Source organism: Cricetulus griseus, assembly GCF_003668045.3.
Source record: "Cricetulus griseus strain 17A/GY chromosome 1 unlocalized genomic scaffold, alternate assembly CriGri-PICRH-1.0 chr1_1, whole genome shotgun sequence".
Lineage (NCBI taxonomy): Eukaryota > Metazoa > Chordata > Mammalia > Rodentia > Cricetidae > Cricetulus > Cricetulus griseus.
This window is the reverse complement of record NW_023276807.1, coordinates 9,690,917-9,715,889: the sequence shown is the minus strand read 5'-3', so window position 1 is coordinate 9,715,889 and position 24,973 is coordinate 9,690,917. Positions and strand designations below refer to the sequence as shown.

General features: G+C 40.6%; 1 protein-coding gene across 1 annotated transcript in view; it reads right to left on the bottom strand.

The window, feature by feature from the left end:
- The window catches only part of Aff3 (AF4/FMR2 family member 3), a 400,239-nt gene that overhangs the window by 352,455 nt on the left and 22,811 nt on the right, over positions 1-24,973 (bottom strand). Inside the window, exons 5-7 of the mRNA XM_035452441.1 lie at positions 24,431-24,551; positions 22,753-23,065; positions 22,248-22,633 (exon numbers count right to left, since the gene is read on the bottom strand). Coding sequence (XP_035308332.1) covers positions 22,248-22,633; positions 22,753-23,065; positions 24,431-24,551 — 820 coding nt within the window. The remainder of the gene's footprint in view (positions 1-22,247; positions 22,634-22,752; positions 23,066-24,430; positions 24,552-24,973) is intronic.

Genomic DNA, 24,973 nt, shown 5'->3' with positions numbered 1-24,973 from the left:
TCATGTATGATAATATGATTCACTTACAGATCACATGGGAATTATTAACGTCTGTTATTATAATCACTATTATTATTATAAATATATCCTGGAGCAGCATCAAATACTCAACAGCATCTCTGCTAACCAAGCAGAGACTTGACCTTCAAAGGTCTGGAGTTATTCATCATCTAACAGGACAGCTTCAGAGCCACAGGACCTGTCTCCTGCTACTGACTGACTTCAAAGAGCTGGAGGCACAATGTGTCAGTACTCGGGAAATTCAGGTGGGAAATTTTACTTTTCCCTGAATTCTTTGCACAAGGAGCTTTAGCAGAATAACCCACTTGAATAAGTAATTGTTCAACATTGGTCTGGATCTAAAGTAAGGAAGGGAAGGATGCTGCCAGGGATTCAGATTTCAGAAGGCTGAGTTTTGCAACACCACTAACTCAGCGCTGAAAAATGTGAGGAGAACATCAGAATTCACCTAAATAGCATTAGCTCTTATTTCACTCATTTTGGAATAAATCCACTTCTACAAGCTGAGAAGATACCGGCTTTCAAGCAGGAGAAAGAGGGCTCTTTCTTCTTCCCACAAAATGAAACACTATATGAAATGTTTCCCTCCCAAGGAGCAGCTTTGTTTAGCATCTCTGCTTTGGTTTTTTGCTCTTCAGTTTCACAGAGCAGCATAGGCATCCTCTAATTTCAAAACAGCAAGCTTCGTGTGAAGGCGATAGCAGCCAGCTTAAAACAGAAACACCAGAGAGTGAACAAATGCACAATATCTCTAGGATTGAAATATGAGAACCAATCACTTCCAACCAAATAGTCCATTGATTTCTCCATAAAAAACGGGATCAGCGAGGCTTTTTAATTCTGTCTGGAGTAGAAAATTTTAATACTAAGGAGGTCATCTCCACTCAGTTTCCATTTCTAGTTTCATGCAAGATCTTTATTTCAGATGCTATGAAACATCATTAGGAAATACATATAGTCTCTTTTCATGGAAGCTTGCACTAGGTATTAAGGTTGCTTACAAACCAGCCTGAAGGATTATGTGAATATATTTGGCTTTGTTTGAGCAAATTACATGACCATAAATATGCTGTACCTCTATGGATGTAAAAACAACTGAACAGAAAGAGAGGCATATTAATAAATCCACAAACCTAAAAACGAAATGTACATTAATACCATCTGTGCTACTTCCACCCGGTCCAACTTTGCCCACCCCAGCAAATCCCCCCAAGTCCACCAGAAGGATCTAGTTAATTCACAGAACTGCTTGCTGCCTGAGATTCCTGCCAGAACACTTAACAGCCCTCTCATTTGCTGGGTGATTTTATAGGTCTCTGGTGCTGGGCAGAGGTAGGACAGCTTACAGGGTGTGAGGAGAATAGATAAAACTACCCTGCTGTGTAGATTTAGTCCATTTGCACTGGCTCTCAGACAGAAAACAAATTGCAACCTCTCACAAAAAAGGCCCCTTTCTGCACTAGCAAGCTTGAAAAATTCAGGCAGAAACGAGTAAATCAAGCAACTTCACATCAGGAGGGGGGGGAAATGGCTACCACTCCAACAGCTGCTCTCGTAATTAAGAACAGATTTCATCACTAAACTCTCACTGGTTATGTCCACAGCAAAACAAATACACAGATGTGAGGCATTTACATACTAGAAAATTTATCCCAGGCAGCCAAACACATTTACCTTTTGTGCTGGAGAATGTTCTCTTAAAAATATTATCCAATCAATGGTAACGTGTAAGGCAATGTCCAAACGTGAATACAACTACATTTCTGCCATCATCTTGCAACTAAATTTATTTTGGCATTCTACCAAATTCACTCTCTTCTTCCACATTTAGAATCGCAATGGACTGCCATGAACATGACCTCTTTCAAATAATGAAAATGTGCTATGCATTTCTTTTACTCATAAAATTTGCTAAATTTATTGCTGCCTCATTTATCCATGTGTTAAATGGCTGCATGGCACATGCAGTAAAAGGAATCACATTTGACCTTTGCAGAGGTAAATTGGTGTGAAGTTAAATCAGAGAAATAAAATTAATGAAACAGTAAAAAGTGATAGGCAAGGATGAATTAATGGAAAGCCACTCTACAGCCACGAGAGAGTAACCTCATACAACACGGATGAATCGCACAACAACTAAACAAAAAAGCTAGTAATACAAAGTAGGAAGAAAATGGGCAAAAATAACTATGCTGTTAGAAATCAGTAAAGTGGCCTCACTTGGCGTGGAGTGGTACACAGCAGGAGGGTCCCCGGAGGCCATTTCCAAGTAGCCATGCTCCAGTGCTTAATTTGGGTGATGGGTTCACAGGTGTGCTCACTATGTAAATATTCTTCATGTTGTTTACTTAGGATCACTGCTTTAACATACAAACTGTTCTTCTACAATGAGTTATAAAAATGAAAACAAGCTAAGGAGTGCACTAGGTTTCCTGACTTGAATGTCGATCTTCAGCTCTCACGCAAGGCTTCAGCTGCAGGCTCTTCACAGAGCTTCCATCTTGTGCTCAGAAACCTTCTGGGCACTGGGCCACATGCTTTTCTATCTAAAGGACCAAACTGGTGGGATGCTGCAGTTTAAACTGCTATCATAATGTCCAGGACCATCTCCTACCTAACACTTGAAACTGATTTTCCTCTCCAAAGATGTAAATGGTAATATGCATATTCTATTATGCCCTGAATTGCTACCATTACAATTTCCAGCAAGGGAATAGCTTAAAACATGTAAGTTTCAATATAAGGTGGTTCGAAGTGTATTCTAAACAATGACTTATAACACTGTCTTACATACAAAACAGAAATGGAGAGATGTAAAGCTAACCCTGACAAGGAAAATGAATGATAAAGCCTGCATAAGCTGGCCGACTATTTCCTAAGACCTCCAATACCTAAAGTATGTACAATTATCATGTGTTAATAGTTTTTGGAAAGGGAATACTCATTTCCTTGATCTTTATACACTGAATATAAGAAATAAAGAATTGACACTTAAAAACCATAAATTTTTAGAATTTAAATTAATCTCAGTCTTGAAATACTGAGGGTGGCTGGTTTTTAAATTTTAAGAGTTCTCTGTAAGAACCACACTTTCCCAAGTTGAAACTGAGTTGTGGAGCAGCCACGAGGGTACTGGAGTATACTTTCAGAAGAGAAAGGTAGGAAGTAAGCGAGATGTGCTCTGTCAGGGGAGGGAAGGCGGTGCAAAAGAATGCAATATGTCTATATAGGCTTTCAACCCAGTTAGGTCTTTGGCGAACAGAAATGGCGCTCACACTATGCTCTAAGTGGCTTCACAGCTGCATTTCTCAATTGGTGACCATCAATGCATCAACCAGGGGTCAAAGGCATAAAGAGATTTTCTTTACTCCAAGAGGAGGGTCAGGCCGACCTGTTCCTTTGTGTTTGTTCATCTATTTCAATGTTGTTGCAAAGGCTGGGTTCTCTCTGATAGCTTGATCCTGTGTAGTCATTAATGCTTAAACCATTAAACCTCAAAGAAAGGGGCTGGAGAACCTTACTCATCTTGTAATTCCTCTGTTGGGTACTTACTTGCAACAGAAGTCCTAGAGATCTTACCTAGCATGACAACACAACCCCACAAACAGGATGCAGTAATATAACTCTGCTAGATTGTTCTATCATCTACATTGATTCCAGAAACAGATGGCTATATGTGGGGCTGCTGTGTTAAGCTAATGCTCCCGAGATTTATCCATAGACCTTCACATTGGGACCAGTTTGCAATCTAGCTGGGGACCCAGGACGGTGATGAGCTCCTTTAATGTTCATTGTAACTTAGCAGTTTCAGCTGGAGTTACAATGTTAGACTTTCACTTTCATGTAACTGAACATTTAAAGAACTCTTTTAAAGCTAGAATTTCAGGAAACTAAGATTGTCTCCTTAATGAAATGATACAGTTTCAAATTCGTATCCATGCTTAGAGGGCTGGAATTTTCCCACTATCATCTGCTACCCCAAAGGGAAGGCTTTTCTCCATGATCTCACTCTTTTAATACTCTTATGTTTCAAAACTGTATTCTCTAGTGGTGTTTAAGAACTTCATGTCCAGCCAGAATTCTGACAGGATGTACAATAGGAAATGTACTATTTTTCTCAATCTCTAGCCAGGGATCTTTTATGAATAGAACTGATGTGTGATTTTACTACAGCTTTTCTATTTAATTCAACATCAGATTTTGAAGCACCCGCATGCTAGCCCTGGACTCCATACAAGACATAAAAATAAGAAAGAGAAGATAGAAGCCCCCTGGGAATGCATGTCATGTGAATGATGGAAGCATGGATGACAGATGAATGAATGGAAGGAAGGATGGATAGGTGGACAGATGGGTGGATAATAGATTAGCCACAATCCAGAAGACAATGACACACACGTTTTGGTGAAAATTTTCCTTGGTAAGGTTAGAGAGAACGGATGAAGTAGATTTCTGGGATTGAGAAGTTCACTGTAAAAGCACAGAAGAGGTAAGTACATGGCATGGTAGGGGATGACTGTTAAGTTTTGAATGTTCCTGTCACAAAGTTCTGGAATTATAGCCAGAGGAATAGGTAGTTTCCAATTTTGAAAGGTCTTGTTCAGTAGATTAAAGATTTTTACCTATTAGGTTAGTATTTTCTAGTCAATGGTTCCCTGCAATATTAGTTCTATGAAGTATTCTACTTTGGGGTCAAATTCATTAGGGAGTGATACACCCTAGAGTTTCTCAGAGATTCATAATATACACAGGTATCAAGTATAACTTGAATACGCTTTTCAAGAGATCTCTGACATCCATCACAGCTAGAGTTCTACAGAAAAGTCATAGGAAACACAGAATACTGCTCAAGAAGAGGCAACACACAGCTACTGGAAATTCAACATACCAGGATAAGATTTATTTTTCCCTTTACCGTATTATAGGAAAATGGAGTCTTGTCTGTGGCTGGTATTGAAATGGATATCTAACGAAGCTAGAAAGAGATTAGTGACAAGAAGTTATGCGGTCATGAAACACAGGAACAATCCCACTCAAGGGACATTCTAAAATAAAATGGAATGAGGTTAATGGTGGTTAGAGATGGAATTAACAAAAGCACAAAGGCTCTTGTCCAGAGGCCATGGAGAAGGCCCACCTTCTGCCACAACACAGAATTTTGGAGACTGAAGCCCACTTTGTAAAAGAATCGATGTTAGAAAAAGAAATCACCTTGCTGGTTTCACGGATTCTTTTTCCAATTTTAATTGCAATGACATATTAATGATATGAGCTTGAGGGTTTTCTTGGTGTACTTGACTTGGACATTATTGGAACAGTATGGAGATCAGCCCATATTCTTACAATAGTGTTCAAGAGAAACAAATACTTAAGAACCACCTTAGTCCAAGCAGCCATCAGCACATACAACCAACAAGAGAGACACACAGTTCTTTCTCACAGAGGAGACACCCTGGAAAGGGAGTGGACACAGCAACTCAGAACACCCATCCCCAGGTCACTCCAGAAAAAATCACTTCATTGCATGTATGCTTTCAGTCAGTACAAAGTTCTTAAACACCTTAGTATGTAATAAAATACTGTACTGAATATAATAGGATTTGCAAGTGTCGTAGGTATTGGGGAGAGATTCCTTGTGAATTATGAAATTTTGTTGCACAATAACATTGAACACTACTGAATAACATTCACTTCAAAAAGTGGCTAAAATAGTACATTTTATAGTGTTTTCCCACCAGTCACAATTTTAAATTATGATCAAATTAAATTATTTCTGATTTATTGTATTGGTCCATGAAGATATTTGCTTTCTATCCTACAGAGAAAGTAAGCCCTGCCATTTTTTTTTTTTTTTTTTTAAGATGAGGAAGAAATTGGTAGACATGGGCCTTCAAGGTAGTTGATCAGAAAATACAGCCCGGGGGTGGGATTGGTGGGGGTGGTGGTGACTGTGGAAGAAATGGACAGACATTAAAAGGTTAGAAAAGTTAGTAGGAATGAAGATCTAGAAACAGGAAAGGACAACCATTATTTAGAAGAGTAAGAGACAACTGCGGACAATGCTCCACGGGACATGCATATGGTAAAGACACAGGAGAACTGGGGACACCATCCAGACACCAAACTTCAGAGGTCCTGACACCTGTTTTGCTCAGCCTGTCTTTAATAAGAGACAACAGAAAGAAGCTAGGAAGGGGAGATGACAGGCGAGAAACTGTTCAGGTGTAAATGTCCCCAGAGATAACACTCTGTGGTGTGCTCATACACTGTAAAGCAGGAATTCAGACGGTGAGTGCCTAAGTGAGTCCAACCTTGGCACAGACAGCTGAACTGTCCGCATGTCTTCTCAGATGTGACCCCACTGGCCTCCCTCTATACAGTCCTCCTTAGAAGCTTGCTCCAATTCAAAGGAGGGATTAAGACAGATGAAAACCCTCTGACTTCAAATGTGATGAAACTAAAGGAATTTCCAGAGAGTGATGCCTCTTATTCCAAGGAAACTCAATAGAGCAAAGAAAAATTAAATCCTTCATAATGCTACACCTTCAGGCAACCTATAAATTGTTGGTCTTCCTTCCACTTTGGACCTTAGTGCTTGCTAGTAACTAGGGTACTCTGCAGCTCTGATCTGCATGAAAGGTCACCTGGTATCTCTAGATCAGTCTCCTTGATGGTCCCTTCTAGTAAGGCAGAAAAGGAATCTCTGCTACTCAACATTCTAAAGCCTGAAAGTAGCTTGTCCCCATTTAACAGCTGGACATGGGGGCTGGGTCTAGTATCACTGCATTCAAGTAGAGACTCTTACTTCACAAGGTAGGTGGAACCCATGTCTCCAGAACTCCATCAGCAAACACTTAGTACCAACAAGGTTACATGAACCGTCCATAACTGTAGGCAGCATAGCCAGTTTGTAGGAGGGGTGGTGTGAGGAACAGAAAAGGAAATTAAATGAATAATTATTGTGGGAGTGTGCACATTTAGATTATCTGCTCAGTCTCTCCTTCACCTTAAATACGTTTGTTTTCATTTTAGCATGGGCATTATTACTTTGTGACATTTGGTTGCAAGCCTTGCTTTAACAGTGGAGACATCTCTCCCACCCATTCTTTAATTGCTAATGTTAGCATATCATGGTTTAACAAAATAATTGATTATCTATAATTTTTATTTGTCTGCACATATGTACATATATATATATATTTATTATATATCATGCTTCTGTTAGCTCTTTAATCTATAAAATACAGCTCAGAGGGGCAAATGCAGTCATAAACCTGTTGGTATAAAGATAAGCAGTTTATTTAATATCTAATTAAATGTGGTCACCAGAGAAATCACAGCTTATGAAACTTTATCAGAAAAAGATTAATCCATTTCAAGCTCAACCCAAATGTCACAAGAGAACTCATGAATTTAGATAGGAATCCACTTATTATCCAGAGACGTTTTCATATTGACTAAAAGGAACCAGTATTACTGGCTATATTTATACCTACTTCTATCAAATTCACATACTTTGTAGCAATCCTTGAATAATTACCAAACCAGAATAATATACTAGTGAATGTTTTTCTAATTTTTAAAAATTTCTAAACTATTTCATGACTTTAAAGGTTTGATTCATTCAGAAATCAATCCAAAAACTACACAAACATGGCATTTTAACTAAGAAACAATTCAAAAAAGTGAATGATATATGGCTATACACTGTAAAAAAAGGTACTGGGAATTGACTCTGGAGAAAATTATCCCTTCAAAATCTCACAAACCTATCAGCAGCAAGGATATACAGATAGACAGGAAGGCAAAGAGACAGGATGAAAGACAGACAGAGGCAATCATACCTACTATGATAATGAAAACAGAATCTGGGCACATGGTTACTGTGTTAGCTAGATTTATGTCAAATGGATACAAGCTAAAGTCATCTGAAGGGAGGGAACCCCGATTAAAACAATGCTTCCATAAGATCAGGCTGTACACTAGCCTGTAGGGAATTTCTTAATTAGTGATTGATGGGGAGGGTTCAACCCATTGTGGGTGGTGCCATCCCTAGGCTGATGGTCCTGGGTTCTATAAGAAGCTGGGTGAGCAAGCCACAGGGAACAAGCCAGTAAGCAGCACCCTTCCATGGTCTCTGCATCAGCTCCTGCCTCCAAGGTCCTGCCCTGTTTAAGTTCCTGACCTGACTTTCTTCACTGATGGACTATGATGTGGAAGTGTATGCTGTGTAAACCCTTTCACAACCAACTTGCATTTGGTCATGATGTTTTATCACAGCAATAATAACCCTAACTTGGACAATGACCCAGCATAAAGACCTGACCTTGCAGACTAAACCTGGAATTGGGTGACTTATTTGACTCAGTGGGATGCAACAGAAACCTTTCAAGAAGCACCATTATGGACAGGGTATTCTCATCCCTTTCCCCAGCCTATTTATGATGCCAGAAAGGAATATGGTCCATCTGGGATCATGGGGACACTGTTTGCATGTATGCAACAGTGTATGTAAATTAGTATGGCTATTCTGGGAAATAAAAATATGGCAGTTGTCCCCTAAAAATAGAAGTAGTATGTGATCCCGGAATCCCAGTACCAGGTTATATGCACAAAGGAACTGAAATCAGTTTGTCAAGCAGTGCAGCCAGCTCTGCATTGCTGCATTACAGCACTCTTCAAAGTGGCTACAATGTGGGAGTAACTGAACAACAATAGATGACCAAAGAAGAAAACATGATGCGTGCACATACACAGTGGAATGGTCACAAAAGGAATGAGGTGACAACGGAGAAGAACCCACAGGACACAATAGTAAGTGAAATAAACCGGCACAGAGAGACAAGTGTCTCATGCTCTTACTCCTATGAGGAGGTAATGTAAGATGTCAGCTCATGGAAGTCAAGTGTGGCAGGGCTCAGCAGAGGTTGAAGAGGGTAGGAGAGAGGAGACAGAGAGAGCTGGTGGGTGGGCACCAAGTTTCAGCTTGAAATACATGCTGGTATTCTAACACAGTGTGGGGTGGCTACGGTTAACACTAGCGCACTATTTCTAAACAGCCAGAGGAGAAAAATATGAATAGTGCCACTACAAAAACTGTAAGGATATGCCAGATACTCTGATTATATTATTGATAATACATGATGTATGGAGCCATCACTTCATCCCATGAACATGTACAACCACAGTGTCTATTAACAAGAAAGAAAAGAGCAGTCCTCCTGCACAAGGGAAAGTAACAGAACAATGGGAACCTGAGTCTGTGGCAGGAAGTCACAGTGCAGAACGCCACCTCAGACTTCGGTGACAGACACTACACTCTTGCTTTTAAGCCATATACCTGGGATTCATCACATGGACTAGCTTCATGTTCTAAATGTGTCATAAACAGAGTGGCTTCTCTTCCTAAGGATGTCTGGTACTAGAAAACACTCCTTATAAAGAAATTTTAACCACAAATCGAACATGTGAAATTAAGTTTGGTTTAGTCATTTTCTATGGGAAGTGAATTATGTCAATAAGTAAACTTATCTTACAGTTAAAATAGAGAGCATAATTATACTCTTATAAATTACTAGAAAAATGATTCATGCATTCGTGGAGAGGCATATTTTTAAATAAAGCATGTAACTATATAATCACATGACAATTTATTTCATAACTTACCACGTTGATATTAAAACTAATGTGAAAATTACAATGAAGCAATTTTTGAAACCCAGGGACAGCAGAAAACAATGGAGACTGAAAATGGAATCACTAGCCAACAGGAAAGGCTTCAAAAATAGATGGCTGAAAACCACTGAGAAAACTCACAGCTCAAAGCAGAAAGGAGCTCTTGAAAAAGGCAATGTTATTCAACACCAGTTACTCCTTCAGAGGAAAACTGAATGCACGAATTTAATACTTTTTAAATTCCCCTGAACTTAAAGAACAGACCTAGTATTGAAACAGCACTCCATGTTTCAAAGATTGCTTAATATTGAGATATATTTTAGTGAGTATTCCTGGTTGTTGTTGTTGTTGTTTGTTTGTTTTTGTTTTTCAAGACAGAGTTTCTCTGTGTAGCCCTGGTGGTCCTGGAACTCACTCTGTAGACCAAACTGATCCCAAACTCAAGAGATCTACCTGCCTCTGCCACCTCAGGGCTAGGATTAAAGGCAGGCATGTACCAGCATCACCTGGTGAACAGTCTAAAATTCTTTAGGTACTCAAGTACAGAGAGCAGATACCCTATAAGAAGAAATCAGATGAGCACATTAGAAGAATATTTATCAGCAAAGCTTGAGGGGCTCCGTGGTGAAAGTGATATGTACGAAAGAGAACCAGGGAGATGGCTCGGCAGGTGAAAGGGCCTGCTGTGCATGACTGACGGCCTGAGTCCAGAGCCCTAGAACCCATCTAAAAGCAGACACGGTGGCAGGCATATGTCTACCATCACAGCACATGCAGCTAGTTGGAAAGCAGGTGGGAGAATCTTCCAGAAGCTCACAGGGCAGCTAGTCTGAGGCACACAGCACAACAGCAAGGAGAGATCTGATAGCAGAGGTTGACCTCTGACCTCCCCATGTGTACTTTGCCATGTGTGTAACCTTCACGCAGGAATATGTGCACACACAAACAAATGAAAGGAGAGAGGATGCTACATAGAATTAAGCCCCTCTCCTATGCAACCTCTTGTCTTGGGTAGTGGGATCTAATTGACTTTTAAATTTTCCTGTTGTCATTATTAAAATTATTTAAATAACCATGAAACCAATTAGTAAAAAGGAAAAGTTACTATGGAAGGGCTGAGGATACGGCCCAGTAGCAGAGAACTTGCCTAGCATGTGCAAGGCCTTGGGTTGTACATAAAGAATTAACCATTAAACACTTACACCAATTACTGTTTAAAGAGGAAACTAGCCTGAAAAGTATTTGTCAGAAACACTAGAAGGAATAATATTACAGATATAAGAAAACACACAAAAGTATGCTAGAAGGAGGGATGAAGAGCAAGCAGCATGGGGTTTGCTCTGGGTAGCGACAACCTCTCGTCTGACGGGATGGCATGTTAGAACTTCATTCTGATATTTTTAAAAACAAACTGGTCTCTCTGTATTTCAGATATGGAAACTCAATACCCATAACTCACGGTTAAAATAATTCACTATTTTCTCTAACAGGAACAATTCTAGAAGATCATGAAAAAAGAATAATGGCAAGGAGATTGCCCCAGGAGTTTACAGTCTCTGAGGACGGTCTTAATACTATGCACGTAGCAGTATAAAACACTGATAATAGAGAGATTTCAAAAAACTAGAATTCTCACAGTCACAGGGCTTGCCCTAAGTCTGCAAGTGAAGAGAGAGCATTCCTCTGTAAGATCTGTAGTCTCAGAAGGATGTCTATTAGTATCCACATTACATAAAGATAGAATGTCTACACTTTCAATTCAAACTACAAAGGATGTACTAATAAGCCCATTATACTGATAATTGACTATCCAAAAATAAAACTTTATATCTTTTAGCAAATTAAATTAAAAGGTAGATAATATTTTATCTTTTTATTTATACTTTTTATATCCAATTTAGCTCTTTATGCTTGTAGGAATGGTTTATCTAACCCTAGTAACAAAGAAAGATGAAAAGGAGAAAGAGAAAATTTTAATTTCTCTACTAAAAATAAAAATGAATTAACAAACTAAGAAGTTGCCTATAATACTATTTAAGAAATGCCAATTTCTTCAATATTTTAATATTCTGAAGAAAAAATGTACAAATATTTCAAAAGAAAAATAGGTAAATGACATAAACAAAAATGCCCAAAAGTCTGTATTTGCTCATCATTTCCTCATTCCAGAATTACAAATTAAGTGGTTAAAACTGTTTCTTATGAATAAATCATAAATATATATAAAACATATTTGTCACTCTATAAAATAAATTATATTCAAGAAAAATTTCAAATATTTCAGTGGTTACTGAAAATATTAAGCAAACAAACTTTGATCTGAATTAAGTAAATTGTAAGACAAAGTCACTAAAATTATCCAACCATATGATATGTAACCTCTGAATCCCATACATTGAGTATTTACAAACTGCCCAATGACCGCTGATGAAGTGTTTATGATATTGAGGAAAATAAATACAGTAACAATAATGTATACCCTTATCTCGATTAAAAAGACAAAACTATTTAAAAAAGTCAGAAATACCTATCCCAATATTCTATGTGAATGTTTTTCCTAACTGTAATACAATTCAATTTATTCATCTTTATGTTCCTAATATTGTGTACATTTTTACAACTAAGTATTTTCAAAATCCCTTTTTCACTTGGCACAAAGAGTTGTTCATAGGTAAAGTCTCTAAATCCTCTTTCTGGTCTATCTTAGGAACCTGAGACACTCGTCAAAATAACTAAAGACTTCTAGCTAACTAATTCTGACAACCTGGTGGACAGAGAGACTTTTTTTCATATCACCTTCTCTGGCAGCTTCGAAACACTGCTACTCTGTTGTCTTCCTTCCTTCTGATCCCTTCTCTGCTCACAGTGACTTCTTCCTGTAGGAGGGGCTCAGCTCTACCTTGTCCACACTCATGTCACCCAGGGTGAAGTCAACCTCACTCAGTCTCAGTCGTTAGTCACCACGTGTACCCCGAAAACTCCAAATCTAAGTCTCTGGCCCAAATGGCCTCCTTTCTTCAGTAGCTCTGCATCTGTTGGCGCCAACTGTCTATCTCATCTCACCTCCTCACCCACACATCTAAGTGACATTTCAAATTTAGGGAGCTCAAGTCAATTCTTGGTTTCTCACTCCAATCTGTTGTACGTATAACCTTTCTTGTCTCAGGTGGAAGCATCTTGTTGCTCTTCACAGCTCAGGTCAAAACTGTCCTCAGTTCTCTCTGTCATCAAGCAAGCTGCTAGCAACCTGTACTGGCTCTCCTTCAAAATACTTCCAGGATCCGACTTCCCTTCCCAACACCCTCAGTACCAATGTGTGACAATATATGTTCTCTTCCTGATGTTACAGTTTGTCTAAAATGCCCCCAAAAGCTCGTGTTCTGCACACTTGCTTCCCCAGCAGGTGCCTGCATTTTAGAGGCTGTCAGTTCTAAGAGGTAGGTTCTCGGTGGTGGCAGTGGTCACCTCAGATGACCTCTTAGATGTTATTACCTGGCCATGGTTCTGGTTGCATTCTCTACTTCCTAGCCCAATGCATGAGAATGAAGAGTTGCCTCTCACTCACTCCCAATACCATGTATGGAGCTGTTCCTCTGTCACCCTCCCAAACAAGGAACCAAAACAATTATTTGCTCCCCTAATTTGACTCAGTAAGAAAAAACATACACAAAACACACACACAAATATTCTTTCATTGGTTTCTGCGGGTATTTCAGTCACAGATAGAGAAGCAACTGAAGCATTCCTACATGGGTGCAATAACCTGCAGCCTTATCTTCTGCTTCTACCTCTGCCCTGCTCCAGACCACTCCAGATGTAACAGCTAGACATACGCTTTTCATCCCCAGATGAGTGCACCACACTCCTCCAGGCCAGATCATCCAATGTTGCCCATGATTCACTCACAGCAAAGCTGAAGTCCTTCTTGTGCCCTAACAGACCTTCATGCCATTTCATCTCCAAGGCCTTTGTTCTGTATTCTATTGCAACTTACTGTTTTCTAGCCATCCCAATGTGAGGAGATGTGTTCCCAAACATGCTTTTGTATCAGCTGTCCATTCCACTCTGTGTGCCATGTTCCTTTTCCTAAGACATTCCTAGCAAACCCTTCATGTCTTCACTCTTTCTTCTTCCACGGGTCTCACCTTTTCAACGATTGTCCTAAACATCCTTCTTACTTTTTGAAAAGATTTATTTTAGTTTTATTTGTATGGGGGGTGTGTGTGTGTGTGTGTGTGTGTGTGTGTGTGTGTGTGTGCGCGCGCGCACATGTGTGCAGGTGCCCAGAAGGTCAGAAGAGGGCACTGGACTTCCTGGAGATGGAATTACAAATGATTGTGAATCACTCGATGTAGGTGCTGAGAACTTAGGGCCTCTGCAAGAGCTCTCAGGGCCCCTCAGCCATTTCTCCACCCCTCCCTTAATTTATCTGCTCCCTCTCTATATCCCAACCCCATGTGCCTGCCCAAATCCCTTCACCCTGCTCTGTTTTCTCCTCTCTCCACTACATACAGCACACATAATAAAATGGGTGACATAGAAATTTTAAGAGAGTAATTAGTTCAACTGGCTATAAAGAATCAGGGAAGTCTACTCTGACAATTCATGCTCAAAGGCACTTTATCTTTATTATTACATCGAAAGAGTGGCATGACCCTATGTGAGATGCTGCCCAAAAGGACACAGCAAGACCCATTCAACAGAAGCTAACAATCAAAGGTGGGCAAAAAGGACATAGCCAACAACAGTGAAATCCTAGGACACAAATGAAGCTAAACATAAGTTTTTAAAACACTGGCCTGCAAATGAGCCTCAGGAAGGGCCAGGGCCATGGATAGCTGGGAAGGCAGCCCCTCTTGGGGCTGTTGGCTAGATGCTCCCCTTTAGCTTCGAGGACTGAAAACAGAGTAAGCTTTTGTAAGGGTAACAGAGACAAGTACTCGAATGAGCATGAGGGACACAGGGGCCCTACATTGCTGAAGTCACGTTTTGCGAGTGCCACGGACTGTGGGGTGGAGGAGGCTGATCTAAATTTGTTGTCAGCGTTTAGACAAGACAAATGACAGAATGTGCACATGTTTCTGTTTTCTACTGTTTGTCTGTCTGTTGCACAGACAAGGGTCAGTCATTTACTGTGTATCAAAGGGAACGCTTAAAGCTAGGACACAGGAACACACTGCAAGCAGCCATGTCTCTGAAGGAGGGTTCTGTGAGGCAACAAATAAACAGAGCTCTGGTAAATACATGGATTGCACTTGCCAATTATGAAAGACTGCATTCCCACGATTTAACTGAAATGGGAATCACGTCAGGCAGGATTGATAAAGTGCAGAACAGCATGCAGAGGAGACGGGTTGGGGACATTCTTAGAGGCACAGGGGTGTACTAACTCTGTATTCTGGCATGCTAAAGCCCATGAAAACTTCATTCATGCAGCAGAGGACCAGAAAGTGTGGCTCGCCCTTCCTTCCCCAACACACTCTCATCCTATGTGCTCTCAATCCAACTCTTTCCCTGTGGTTAGAGAACAGACTATCTTCCAGAACACACACACACTCACTCACACAATCGCACACACACATACATGCACACACACATACTCAGGGTGTGTCGGGGGAGCTTCTGTTGTGAAAACCTCATGGAAAAGGAGGGGGCGGGGAAGAAGAGAAGGATGAAGATGGAGAAGCAGAGAGGACACAGGGAGAAAACATCTCTTTAGAGCCACAGCCTGCTTAGCATTTGTTTCTGCAGCCAGAACACACCTCTAAGACTCGTTTTATATGTGCTGTGTTTACATACATCAGTAAATACAGTTCCCATTCCTCTTCAAAACAGCAGCTATCAATTATACACTGGGGCATATCTAGCTCCTCTTCCCATAAAAAGCCTAACAAACCAGTGAGGGCTCATCGGGGGGAGTAGGTACTGAATGGAGAAGAGTGCAGGCTTTGACTCACACCTTTAAGCTAATGAGCTAATTTAGAAAGTATCCACTGAGCACAAACTGTGTGTCAGGCACAGCTGAAGGAGCACAATGTCAAGACAAAAATCCCTGCCTTTGTAGGTCTTCTATCCTAGGGTATTCGTAACTCCATCTCAATTTCCAGATTTGGGCTGTCAAACAATCTGGGGTTAGGTACGTTAGAAGTAAAGCCAATACAGCTATCTGTAATTACTATTTGTAATTATAACACATCGTTACATCTAGGACTTTCCTTGAGTGCAGCCTGCATGCCAATCACTGCTGTAGATGTTGATCAAATATAAACGCACTCACATTGTGCCCTACACAACAGCGCTCCTGAAGGCATACTTGTCCTGAAACCTGACTTTAGGGCAAAACAGGACTGTGGAAGGATGGCCAAGGGAGGCTGCAGGTCACGCATGCAGCTATGGACGTGGACTGCAAATAGCACCAGAGAGACTCTCTTTCCATGTGCTACAAAGGTATTGCTAATGCTGGGTAATCACACGGAGATAAGTGAGTCTGCCGCTCAGCCCAATTAAACATGCTATTTAATATGCTGTGCCTCCAATAGCTCTGATCAATGAGTCATTCTAAGTGTGCACTGCCTGAACATTTTAACTTTTCCTCCACACAAATCTTGTTGATTCTGTCTTTCATTTAATTGGAAATAAAGCCTAATGATATAATAGTTCAGAAGAAAAAAAAACACAGAAGAGACAAAGAAAGAGCAAATATGATCCCAGAATTGGGAATAATACCCCAGGAGGCCAGGGGGCTTACCCCTAAACAAGGGAGAATCCTATCACTGGGGTTTTGTTATAGTAACCCAAGATAATCTCAGAAATCATCAAGAATTGGCTATTAAACTCACACACACACACACACACACACACACACACACACACACACACACACACACACACTACCTTTTTCCAAATTCTCTCTTCTTCTTCACTCCTTCCTTCCCTGCCTCTGTGAGACTTAAACACACACAATCTTGCTTTCCTACCTTTACTTTGTATCACTAATATAGTTAAGATCTGCCAGGATTTACTGTATTATCTTTCCTCTAATCACATTACTTTACTAACCACACACACACACACACACACACACACACACACACACACACACACACACACACACACACTCTGCCACAGAACTACTACCAATTTCTCTAGTTCTCACGGGTAGAAACCCAGTGGATCTGCTCACAGTTACTTGGCTAACAGGCTGCAGACCTGGAATTTGAACCCAGTTCTTGCTAGTCTCCAATCTGTGGCCAAGGGTGGCCAATCTGTGGCCAATCTGTGGCCAATCTGCTCTTACAGAGCAGAAAGACTGCAGGTGATTTTTGACAAAAGAAGATGAAGTAAACGGCATGAGGCCTCTTGCAGGACTATATGGTGCCACTAAATGCAGAGGCCTCAGACTCCTGATTAGCCCCAGATTTGGAATCAACACACACATAAGGCTGTGGTTTCAGAGAAGCCAGTCTTGTAATCCTTCCAGATGTTTGCTGGGGGAGGGGACTTTACAAGAAGGGAAAAGAGAGACAGGAAAAACAAAGCAGGCTTGCTAATAACCTCCTGAGGGGCCTATCCTCAGGCCTCTACCCTCAGAAGTGGTTTCCCACCTTAAAGCTAGAAAACATAGCTTTCTAATATCAATCTGAAGGGTCCCCAGGAGGCAAGGGAACAGGAAGGACACCTTCATACAGGGGACCTATTTTAATAGACATTTTTCAATCAAGAATTAAAGAAACCGAAGTCATTTTTAGTTAAGTGTCTTACCTTTTAGGATCCACCGGCTAAACATAAAAGGACTAAAAAGTAGAAGTGTTTCCATGTGCTAGCCTCCATTATGACCTTCAGAATGACCCAGATGGAACAAGGAAGGCATGACATGCTTTCATGACGCATGCGGGATGAGTATTTGACTCTTGCCCTTCTGAACCTCTTCAGGACAAGGAAGGTCTGATGTTCTCAGAGGGAGGAGGCTGAGCACACGCGTGGTGTGGATGCTCTCAGAGGGAGGAGGCTGTGCACACGTGTGGTGTGGATGCTCTCAGAGGGAGGAGGCTGAGCACACGCGTGGTGTGGATGCTCTCAGAGGGAGGAGGCTGTGCACACACGTGGTGTGGATGCTCTCAGAGGGAGGAGGCTGTGCACACGCGTGGTGTGGATGCTCTCAGAGGGAGGAGGCTGTGCACATCTATACTGTGGACAGGAGGTGTGTTATACACAGTGCTGTTGCTAAGCCACTCTGTCCCACAGGACCTGCCTTCCCTGTCATGGGGAATGGAGAGTAGAGGAGAATGATAGGAAGAATGAGACGACAACAGTTAGTGAAACTGAGTCTCCTGGCTCCACATAGACCCCTCATTTCTTTAAGGAATAATCTGACAGCATACTTTGATTTGAAAACATTATACATCTCAATTGTAATTAAGAAATTCCGACTGGCGTGAATATGTAATATACACTCTGTTTTTGCAGATGCCTTTTTGCCCGACAGGCTGGTGCCGACTTTAATTTGGAAGAAATCCATTTTCATACAAAGGTAACCAAGAGTGACAGGAAATAGGAAGCCTACATCATTTATCTTCTGTGAACTTGGAACAAAATCAGTTAATTGCTTTTCTGGGAAGCTATTCTGTAGAATCATGGCATTTTGCTTTTCTACTCTTACTTGTGACATAAATGGTGATTTTTAGAAAATGCTGGTCATGAAAATGCTATGTTTAATCAATATATCTTAAAGTATTTCAGTGCACATTTTAACAAAGCAAATCTAATCAACCAAACAGTTACTCTAGCCTCCTTGTCAATGAAGTATCAATCATAACTAAACTCCTAACATAGTCTGTTAACTGGCACTCAAGTTTAGAGATCTCTTTCCACATCAACACAGCTATGGGTAATAGGGTTGGCTTTTCCCCTCGGATTTTGAATATGTTCCCACGCCCATCATCAGAGGTCTGTGCAGTAGCATATTCAAATTGTTGCTCCTGATTAATAGAAAATGAGCATAAGGTGTACAGCTTTTGGAATACCACTGCAGACAATACAAACTTCCTCTATGAGGATACCTTGGCAAGTGGGGACCTGCTTTAATATGCTTTCTTCAGATGCTTCCACCAGCAGGTAAGCACAATATACTTTTCATGGCTCTGTCATATATGTGCCTACCCCTACTGCCCAGCATATAAATAGGCACTAATTTGAGTCTGATGTGAAGTGCCTTTCCAAATGACGTTAATATTTTAGTTACAATTTTACATTACCCCATGAGTCAGAGATTGAAAGACCTTAAAACTAGGCACTCTTAAGTTTCAGTGTACCCCAATGCCCAGGAAGGGTCTTAGTGATATATTTACTTAGATATGTATTTTCATACAAATTGCAAATCCCACCCAAAAATCTGTTTCTACACCTCTACGTTAATAGTCTCCAAAGGCTAAACCTGGAATAGTGTGTGCATGCTTGTGTGTGTGTGTGTGTGTGTGTGTGTGTGTGTGTGTGTGTGTGTGTGTGTAACAAAAATAACTCACTTTAATTGGAAATGATTTGCCATGCCCTGTCTTATGATGTTCTAGAATGCATGTTTCAGCCATTTGTTAAGTCCCCTGTCTCTCACCTAACAAAAGATAACTTTCCAAGTGGCACTCTAGGGGGGGCTCACTTAATGAGGGGTGGCGTCAAGAATAGGAGACTCAGCTATAACAACAAAAATATGTTTTTCATTAAACCCCAAACTGAGCTGGGATAAACCAGCTGAGAGGCAGGTGTATTGGTTAAGGAATTCTCTTGAGGCCTTTAACTTCCACATCAAACTGCACTAGATTTTTCTACACTAATTACCCATTATTAAAGAGTAAAGAATTATAACAAATAACCCTCTGTGGCAGTAGACAGAATGAAGTTGTTGTAAAGGAAAGAGCACAGACTTGATGAAATATAAAAACAGGCCCAAAGAGATTCACAATTTCTTCATTTTTAAACAAATATCAAAATTGTTCCACTACAAGGATGGTAAAATTTAGAGAATGTACTTGAGACTAGAAGACCAATTTTAAAACTAGTTGTGACTGTGGGATAAGTTACAAATTAAAAAGCTAAGTGCTTTATTCAATTCATGGGGATAAATATCCTGAAGATAGAGATCACATTATAGATTTTTAATATCTCAAGTTACATTGCATGGAGCCACCAATCTGACTTTCTTAGGAGAAATGTTCTTACATTATGCCAAACATCTATTTGCATGCACATGTGTGCACACGAACGCATGTACACACAAACACACACACTTCCAGTTATCTCCTGTTTGTCAATGCATGCCTGGCCTCTTTGACACTGTCAGGCCAGGGCATGGGGAGGCAACAGGCTGTCTGTTTGAAATGTTGTATGTAGGGGCAATGAAACAGTTTCTATACATCAGTCTGATCTCTCACAGTTGTCCCTGATCTGGGGTCTTCAAAGGGCATCATGATTATGTCCAGAGCACTGATGACTCACCAAAGGTGCACACCGGGTATAGAAAAGGCATCTCATTGCTTTTAACCAGAACTACCTACCTCACTAAATGAATAAATAGTTACCTAATAAACTGAAGTCACTGGGGAAAATGATGGGAAAACATCATTGTAACAAGGAATCAACTAAAAGGAAAAGTGTAAATAGAACCCTAGTGGTTTAAGTTGGCTACCACTGTTCAAGGATGAGCTAGACTTCCTTTGCCAACAGAGATTATTTGATAACAATGACAAAACCAAAGATCCTGAGGAATTCAGTCCAATATGGTGGTATCCTTGTGTTTCTTACAAACTTTTACAAACAATGCCTAGAGAACATGTTTTACTATTTTAAAGTTTGATTCTCAACATCAATGTCAGGAAGCCACAAGTACCTGTAATTCCAGGTCCCAGGCATCCAACATCTCTGATCCCTACTGGTACCCACACTCATATGTATATACCCACAGATGAATACACACATATATACAAATAATTAAAAAAATAAAAATGAAATTTTTTTTTTGGTTTTTCAAGACAGGGTTTCTCTGCATTGCTTTGGAGCCTTTCCTGGAACTCACTCTGTAGACCAGGCTGGCCTCAAATTCACAGAGATCTGCCTGCCTCTGCCTCCCAAGTGCTGGGATTAAAGGCATGCACCACCAATGCCCGGCAAAATAATTATTTTTTAAATGCCTGGAGAAATTACATTTTGCTTCCATTATTTCTAATGATTCCTGCTTCCTAATTGCTAGAGTACATCATAAATGTGTAATCAAAAAAAGCTACTGGTGCACGTCATCACATTTCCTAATTAAAACCTTAGTAAATACCTCCTGGAGTGCAAAAGACAGTCTCTTCTCGAGTGACAGTCTCTGGGTAACAGGGTTATCTCCCAAATGGCCCATGGGGAATTCCAAGATGATGGCACAGAAATGCTATGCTCAGCCTTGTCAAAAACACAACAGGAAATGCCAAATCTTTTGTTTCCTTTGGTTATTAAATTGAATTAAGATGTAAAGAACACTCTGGTCGCATTTTTCTTCCATCTTTAAAGAAGAACATGTCAAAGGGAAAAACGACTTAGCAGTTCCTAAGAACAGTGTTAAAGAAAGACTATTTCAGCTCCTATGCTACATCACAGAGAGACAACAAAAGCACATGTGCACAGTCGTAATTCCTCTTCGTGTGTTCTTGACAACTATCATCAATTTGGAATATGGTATGAGACATGCCACTTTAAAAAGATTGTTTTCCATTCAGATTCACTGTTCAAGCAGCTAGTCACTGCCTTTCCCACAACCTGTCAAGAGACAGGCTTGTTAAATTTCTCACACTCAATGCATCCACTCCACACATTGTGTAATGCAATGAACAAATGTGCTACAACAAAGTCAAAATGCAAACCAGGAGAGTATGTATGAACTGGAATACTTCATTCATTCTGAGAATATGCTCATATAGCTGAACATTTTCATGTCATACAAAGAGCCCGAGTAAGAATTCTGTTTAATTAATATGAATGTACCTGAATCACAAGTCTTATAAAGTGAGTGGGATAGCTAATATATTGGAATATCAAGCAGACTCAGTGTTGATTTAATACTTTGCAGATTCTTATGAGACTTCCTTTAAGAAGTTTATCATAAAACTTTTCAAAATTGATAAAAGTGTTAAGAGTTCTATACTATTTTACAGAACAACTCTACCTCCTTGAAAGCTGAACTGTAGCCTTTGAAGTATTTTATGTTGCTACTATATATCTTAGTCAATACTATCTTGTTCATGAAACTTCATGAACTCAACCAAAGGAGGCATTCCTTCCCTAAGTAATTCCTACACATCATAAACACAAATACATTCATACATATATGTGTAGATATATTTTCAGTACGTAAGATAATCCGAGTATAATGAATTTGAGAATTTTAAAAACTATAACTTCTGTCTGAGGACTACAAATCTCACCACATCAATGGGGAGGTGTGAGGGAGAGGAATATGAAAACTGCATTTCCAAGTCATGCTACTATTTAGTTGCATGTAACTGCAATGAGAATGGACTCACCTCTGCTTGCTTGGGGATGCTGAACTTAGCGAGCTTGGCCTTGGATCTGGCTGACTCTGGTTTGTTGGCTGGGACCCCTCTGTAGGATGTGCAGTGCACACCAGCTTCTGTGGATGACTTAAGCTTAGGAGATTCATCAGGAGCCTGGTCTTGGCCATCCATTGGCCGCACGTATGCTGTTGGTTTCTGCTGGACCAGGCTGGGTTTTGAAGACAAGGATGGAGGAAAGTTCTGAACACAGTGTCCACTGCTGCTGTGCTTGGCTGCCATTGCAGGTGGCCTCTCCTGGGTCTGAAGCCCCGCCTCCACATTGCACACTTGCTTGGCCCTTGTCTGCTGTCTGCCAACACCATCTCCAAGCAAGGTCCTGAGAGAGCCCTGTTGTGCTGAGTTGGAAGAAGAAGGCAGTGATGATGAGGATGAGAGACTCCATACACAGTGAATAGGTTTTTCATTGTGGTTCTTTGAGATCTGCATAAAGCAACTGCCTAATGCCCCTCCTTACCTGCTCTCTGTTGGCCATCGGATGGTGGGTGCCCAGTCTTCTGCCAGCTCATGGTGCCCTTCTTACTCTGCTGCACAGGGACAGCTGCAGGTGTGGAAGATGAAGTGCTACAGACAGATGAAGGCTGGGGCTGGGATCTTGACTCAGCCACAAAATGTTCATCTACCTTGTTCACGGGAGTCTGAGAAACACCCGGCTTGGGGACACCGACAAGATGACTCTGGTTGGATCTGTCGGTTAAAAAGTCTTTCATTTCATCGTAATTTCCTAACGTATTCTGGATGCGGTTGGAGAGTTCATCCCCCTTGTTAGTCTGGAAAAACAAAAACATATCCATGATGTTAGAGACAAGACATAGAAAACAGTGGACAGGTGCCCATGGGGTCACACGTCCAAGACTGACACATTCACAATGAGAGCTGAGAGAAGAAATCAAAGTCTTCTTTGTGGGATCTGAAGATAGCTGTTAGTCTCCACATTATTCAAGAGCTGGAAACTTGTAATAGATAACCTCGGGTGCATATTAAAAAAACAGAAAGTTGTCCTTGGTATATTGTGCTATAACCAAAATGTATTTATTATTATTTATATTAATTTATTATTATTATTATTTATACATACAAACTTATTTATTTATGTAGCCTGGAAATCAGAAAATTTACTCCTGTAACTTCAAAAAAATGCTCTACATTGTCTTTCTTGGATTCAATTATAGTTGTTTTGCAGAACCACTAAAAGCTTTTCTTGAAATTTTAGATTTGACTCAGTTATAAGTTCACTTCCAGATTCTAAATAAGTATTTATTCTTGTCAGAAACAATGTGTGAGGCTAGCAGAATCACAGTAAAGTGAGAAGTAATAGGAGATCAAATATGCAAAATTCCCCCACCCTAAATTGTCCATATTTTTGCAGCCTGAAACGTTCGTGAACCTTGGAAGATATTACATTTGGAAGAGAAGTGACCTCTGTACTGTGGGAAAAAGTATGCAGCCTGTCTCAGTATCTGATCTTTGGTTAAAATTAGAAGTGATTTTTCAACTTCTTTTTAAAAAAATGTTATGTTATATGTGCGTGCGTGTGTGTGTGTGTGTGTGTGTGTGTGTGTGTGTGTGTGTGTGTGTGTGAGAGAGGAGAGAGAGAGAAGAGAGAGAGAGGGGGGAGGGAGGGAGGGAGGGAGAGAGGGAAGGAAGGAGGAAGGGGGGGACAACTTGCAATTTGGTTATCTCCTTCCACCATTTGAGTCCTAGGGATTAAACTCGGGTCTTTAGGCTTGGTAGCTGCTTACCTCCATCACTGAGCAATCCTGAACCCTCCCCAACTTCATTAGCCCTAACAGGTGCCTTGATCCTGGCATGAGCCACACATATCAAATATCTAACCTAAACTCTTTTGAATAGTATTTAAGAGATCAGAAAACATAACAGATGGCATTAATTTTGAAACCAAAGAGATGAAGTCTGAATTATTGATAAAAATCATAGCAAGTGGGTCTCAGTGTCACATTTAACCTATGAAGTACAGCAACCCACATAGCCTTGCAATCTAATTTGTGGGGAAGGGGTGCCACAGTGACAGGCCTATCTTCCCAGGTCAAAAACGACCTGGGGTTTCTCGTCAACTCCTTCACAGGACATTCCCAGAAGCAGAAAGGGGAGATGAACAGCTGAAAACCATCTACCTTGTAGGGTTCACTGAAGAGAGAGTAACTGGAATTAAAGCCGCCACTGTCCTGCTGCGCTTCCTGGCTTCTTCTTTCTCGTTCTTTCCTTCGTAACGCACTCCTATCTGGTTCATAGACACTGCACCAGGAGAAAGGAAAGAGAACAACCCCCAAAATTAAAGAGCCAAGCCCAAAGTCACATACATCTGGTTAAAGGACAAATGGCAATGACAGCAAGAACAAGGATGAGATTAAAGCCAGGCTCAGCAGGCCAACTGAATTCCATGTCTGATAATCACATTCTTCCAGAGGGAAAATCCGTAGGACAAGTTCCAACCAGAATTAGACTCCTCTGCCTGATAACACAAGAAAGGAACTATGTAAGCAACTCTGACAGAAGACTGAGTGCCTTGCTCGGGCCCACGGTAATTACTTCGATGTGTAAATAGAAATTATGAGCCTACTTCCTCTCATGACACTGCCTCTGAGTGTTATATGGGAATGCTCCTGGTTGGGATTTTTGTGTGTGTGTGTGGCATGGCTGTGTTTCTGTAGTGATTT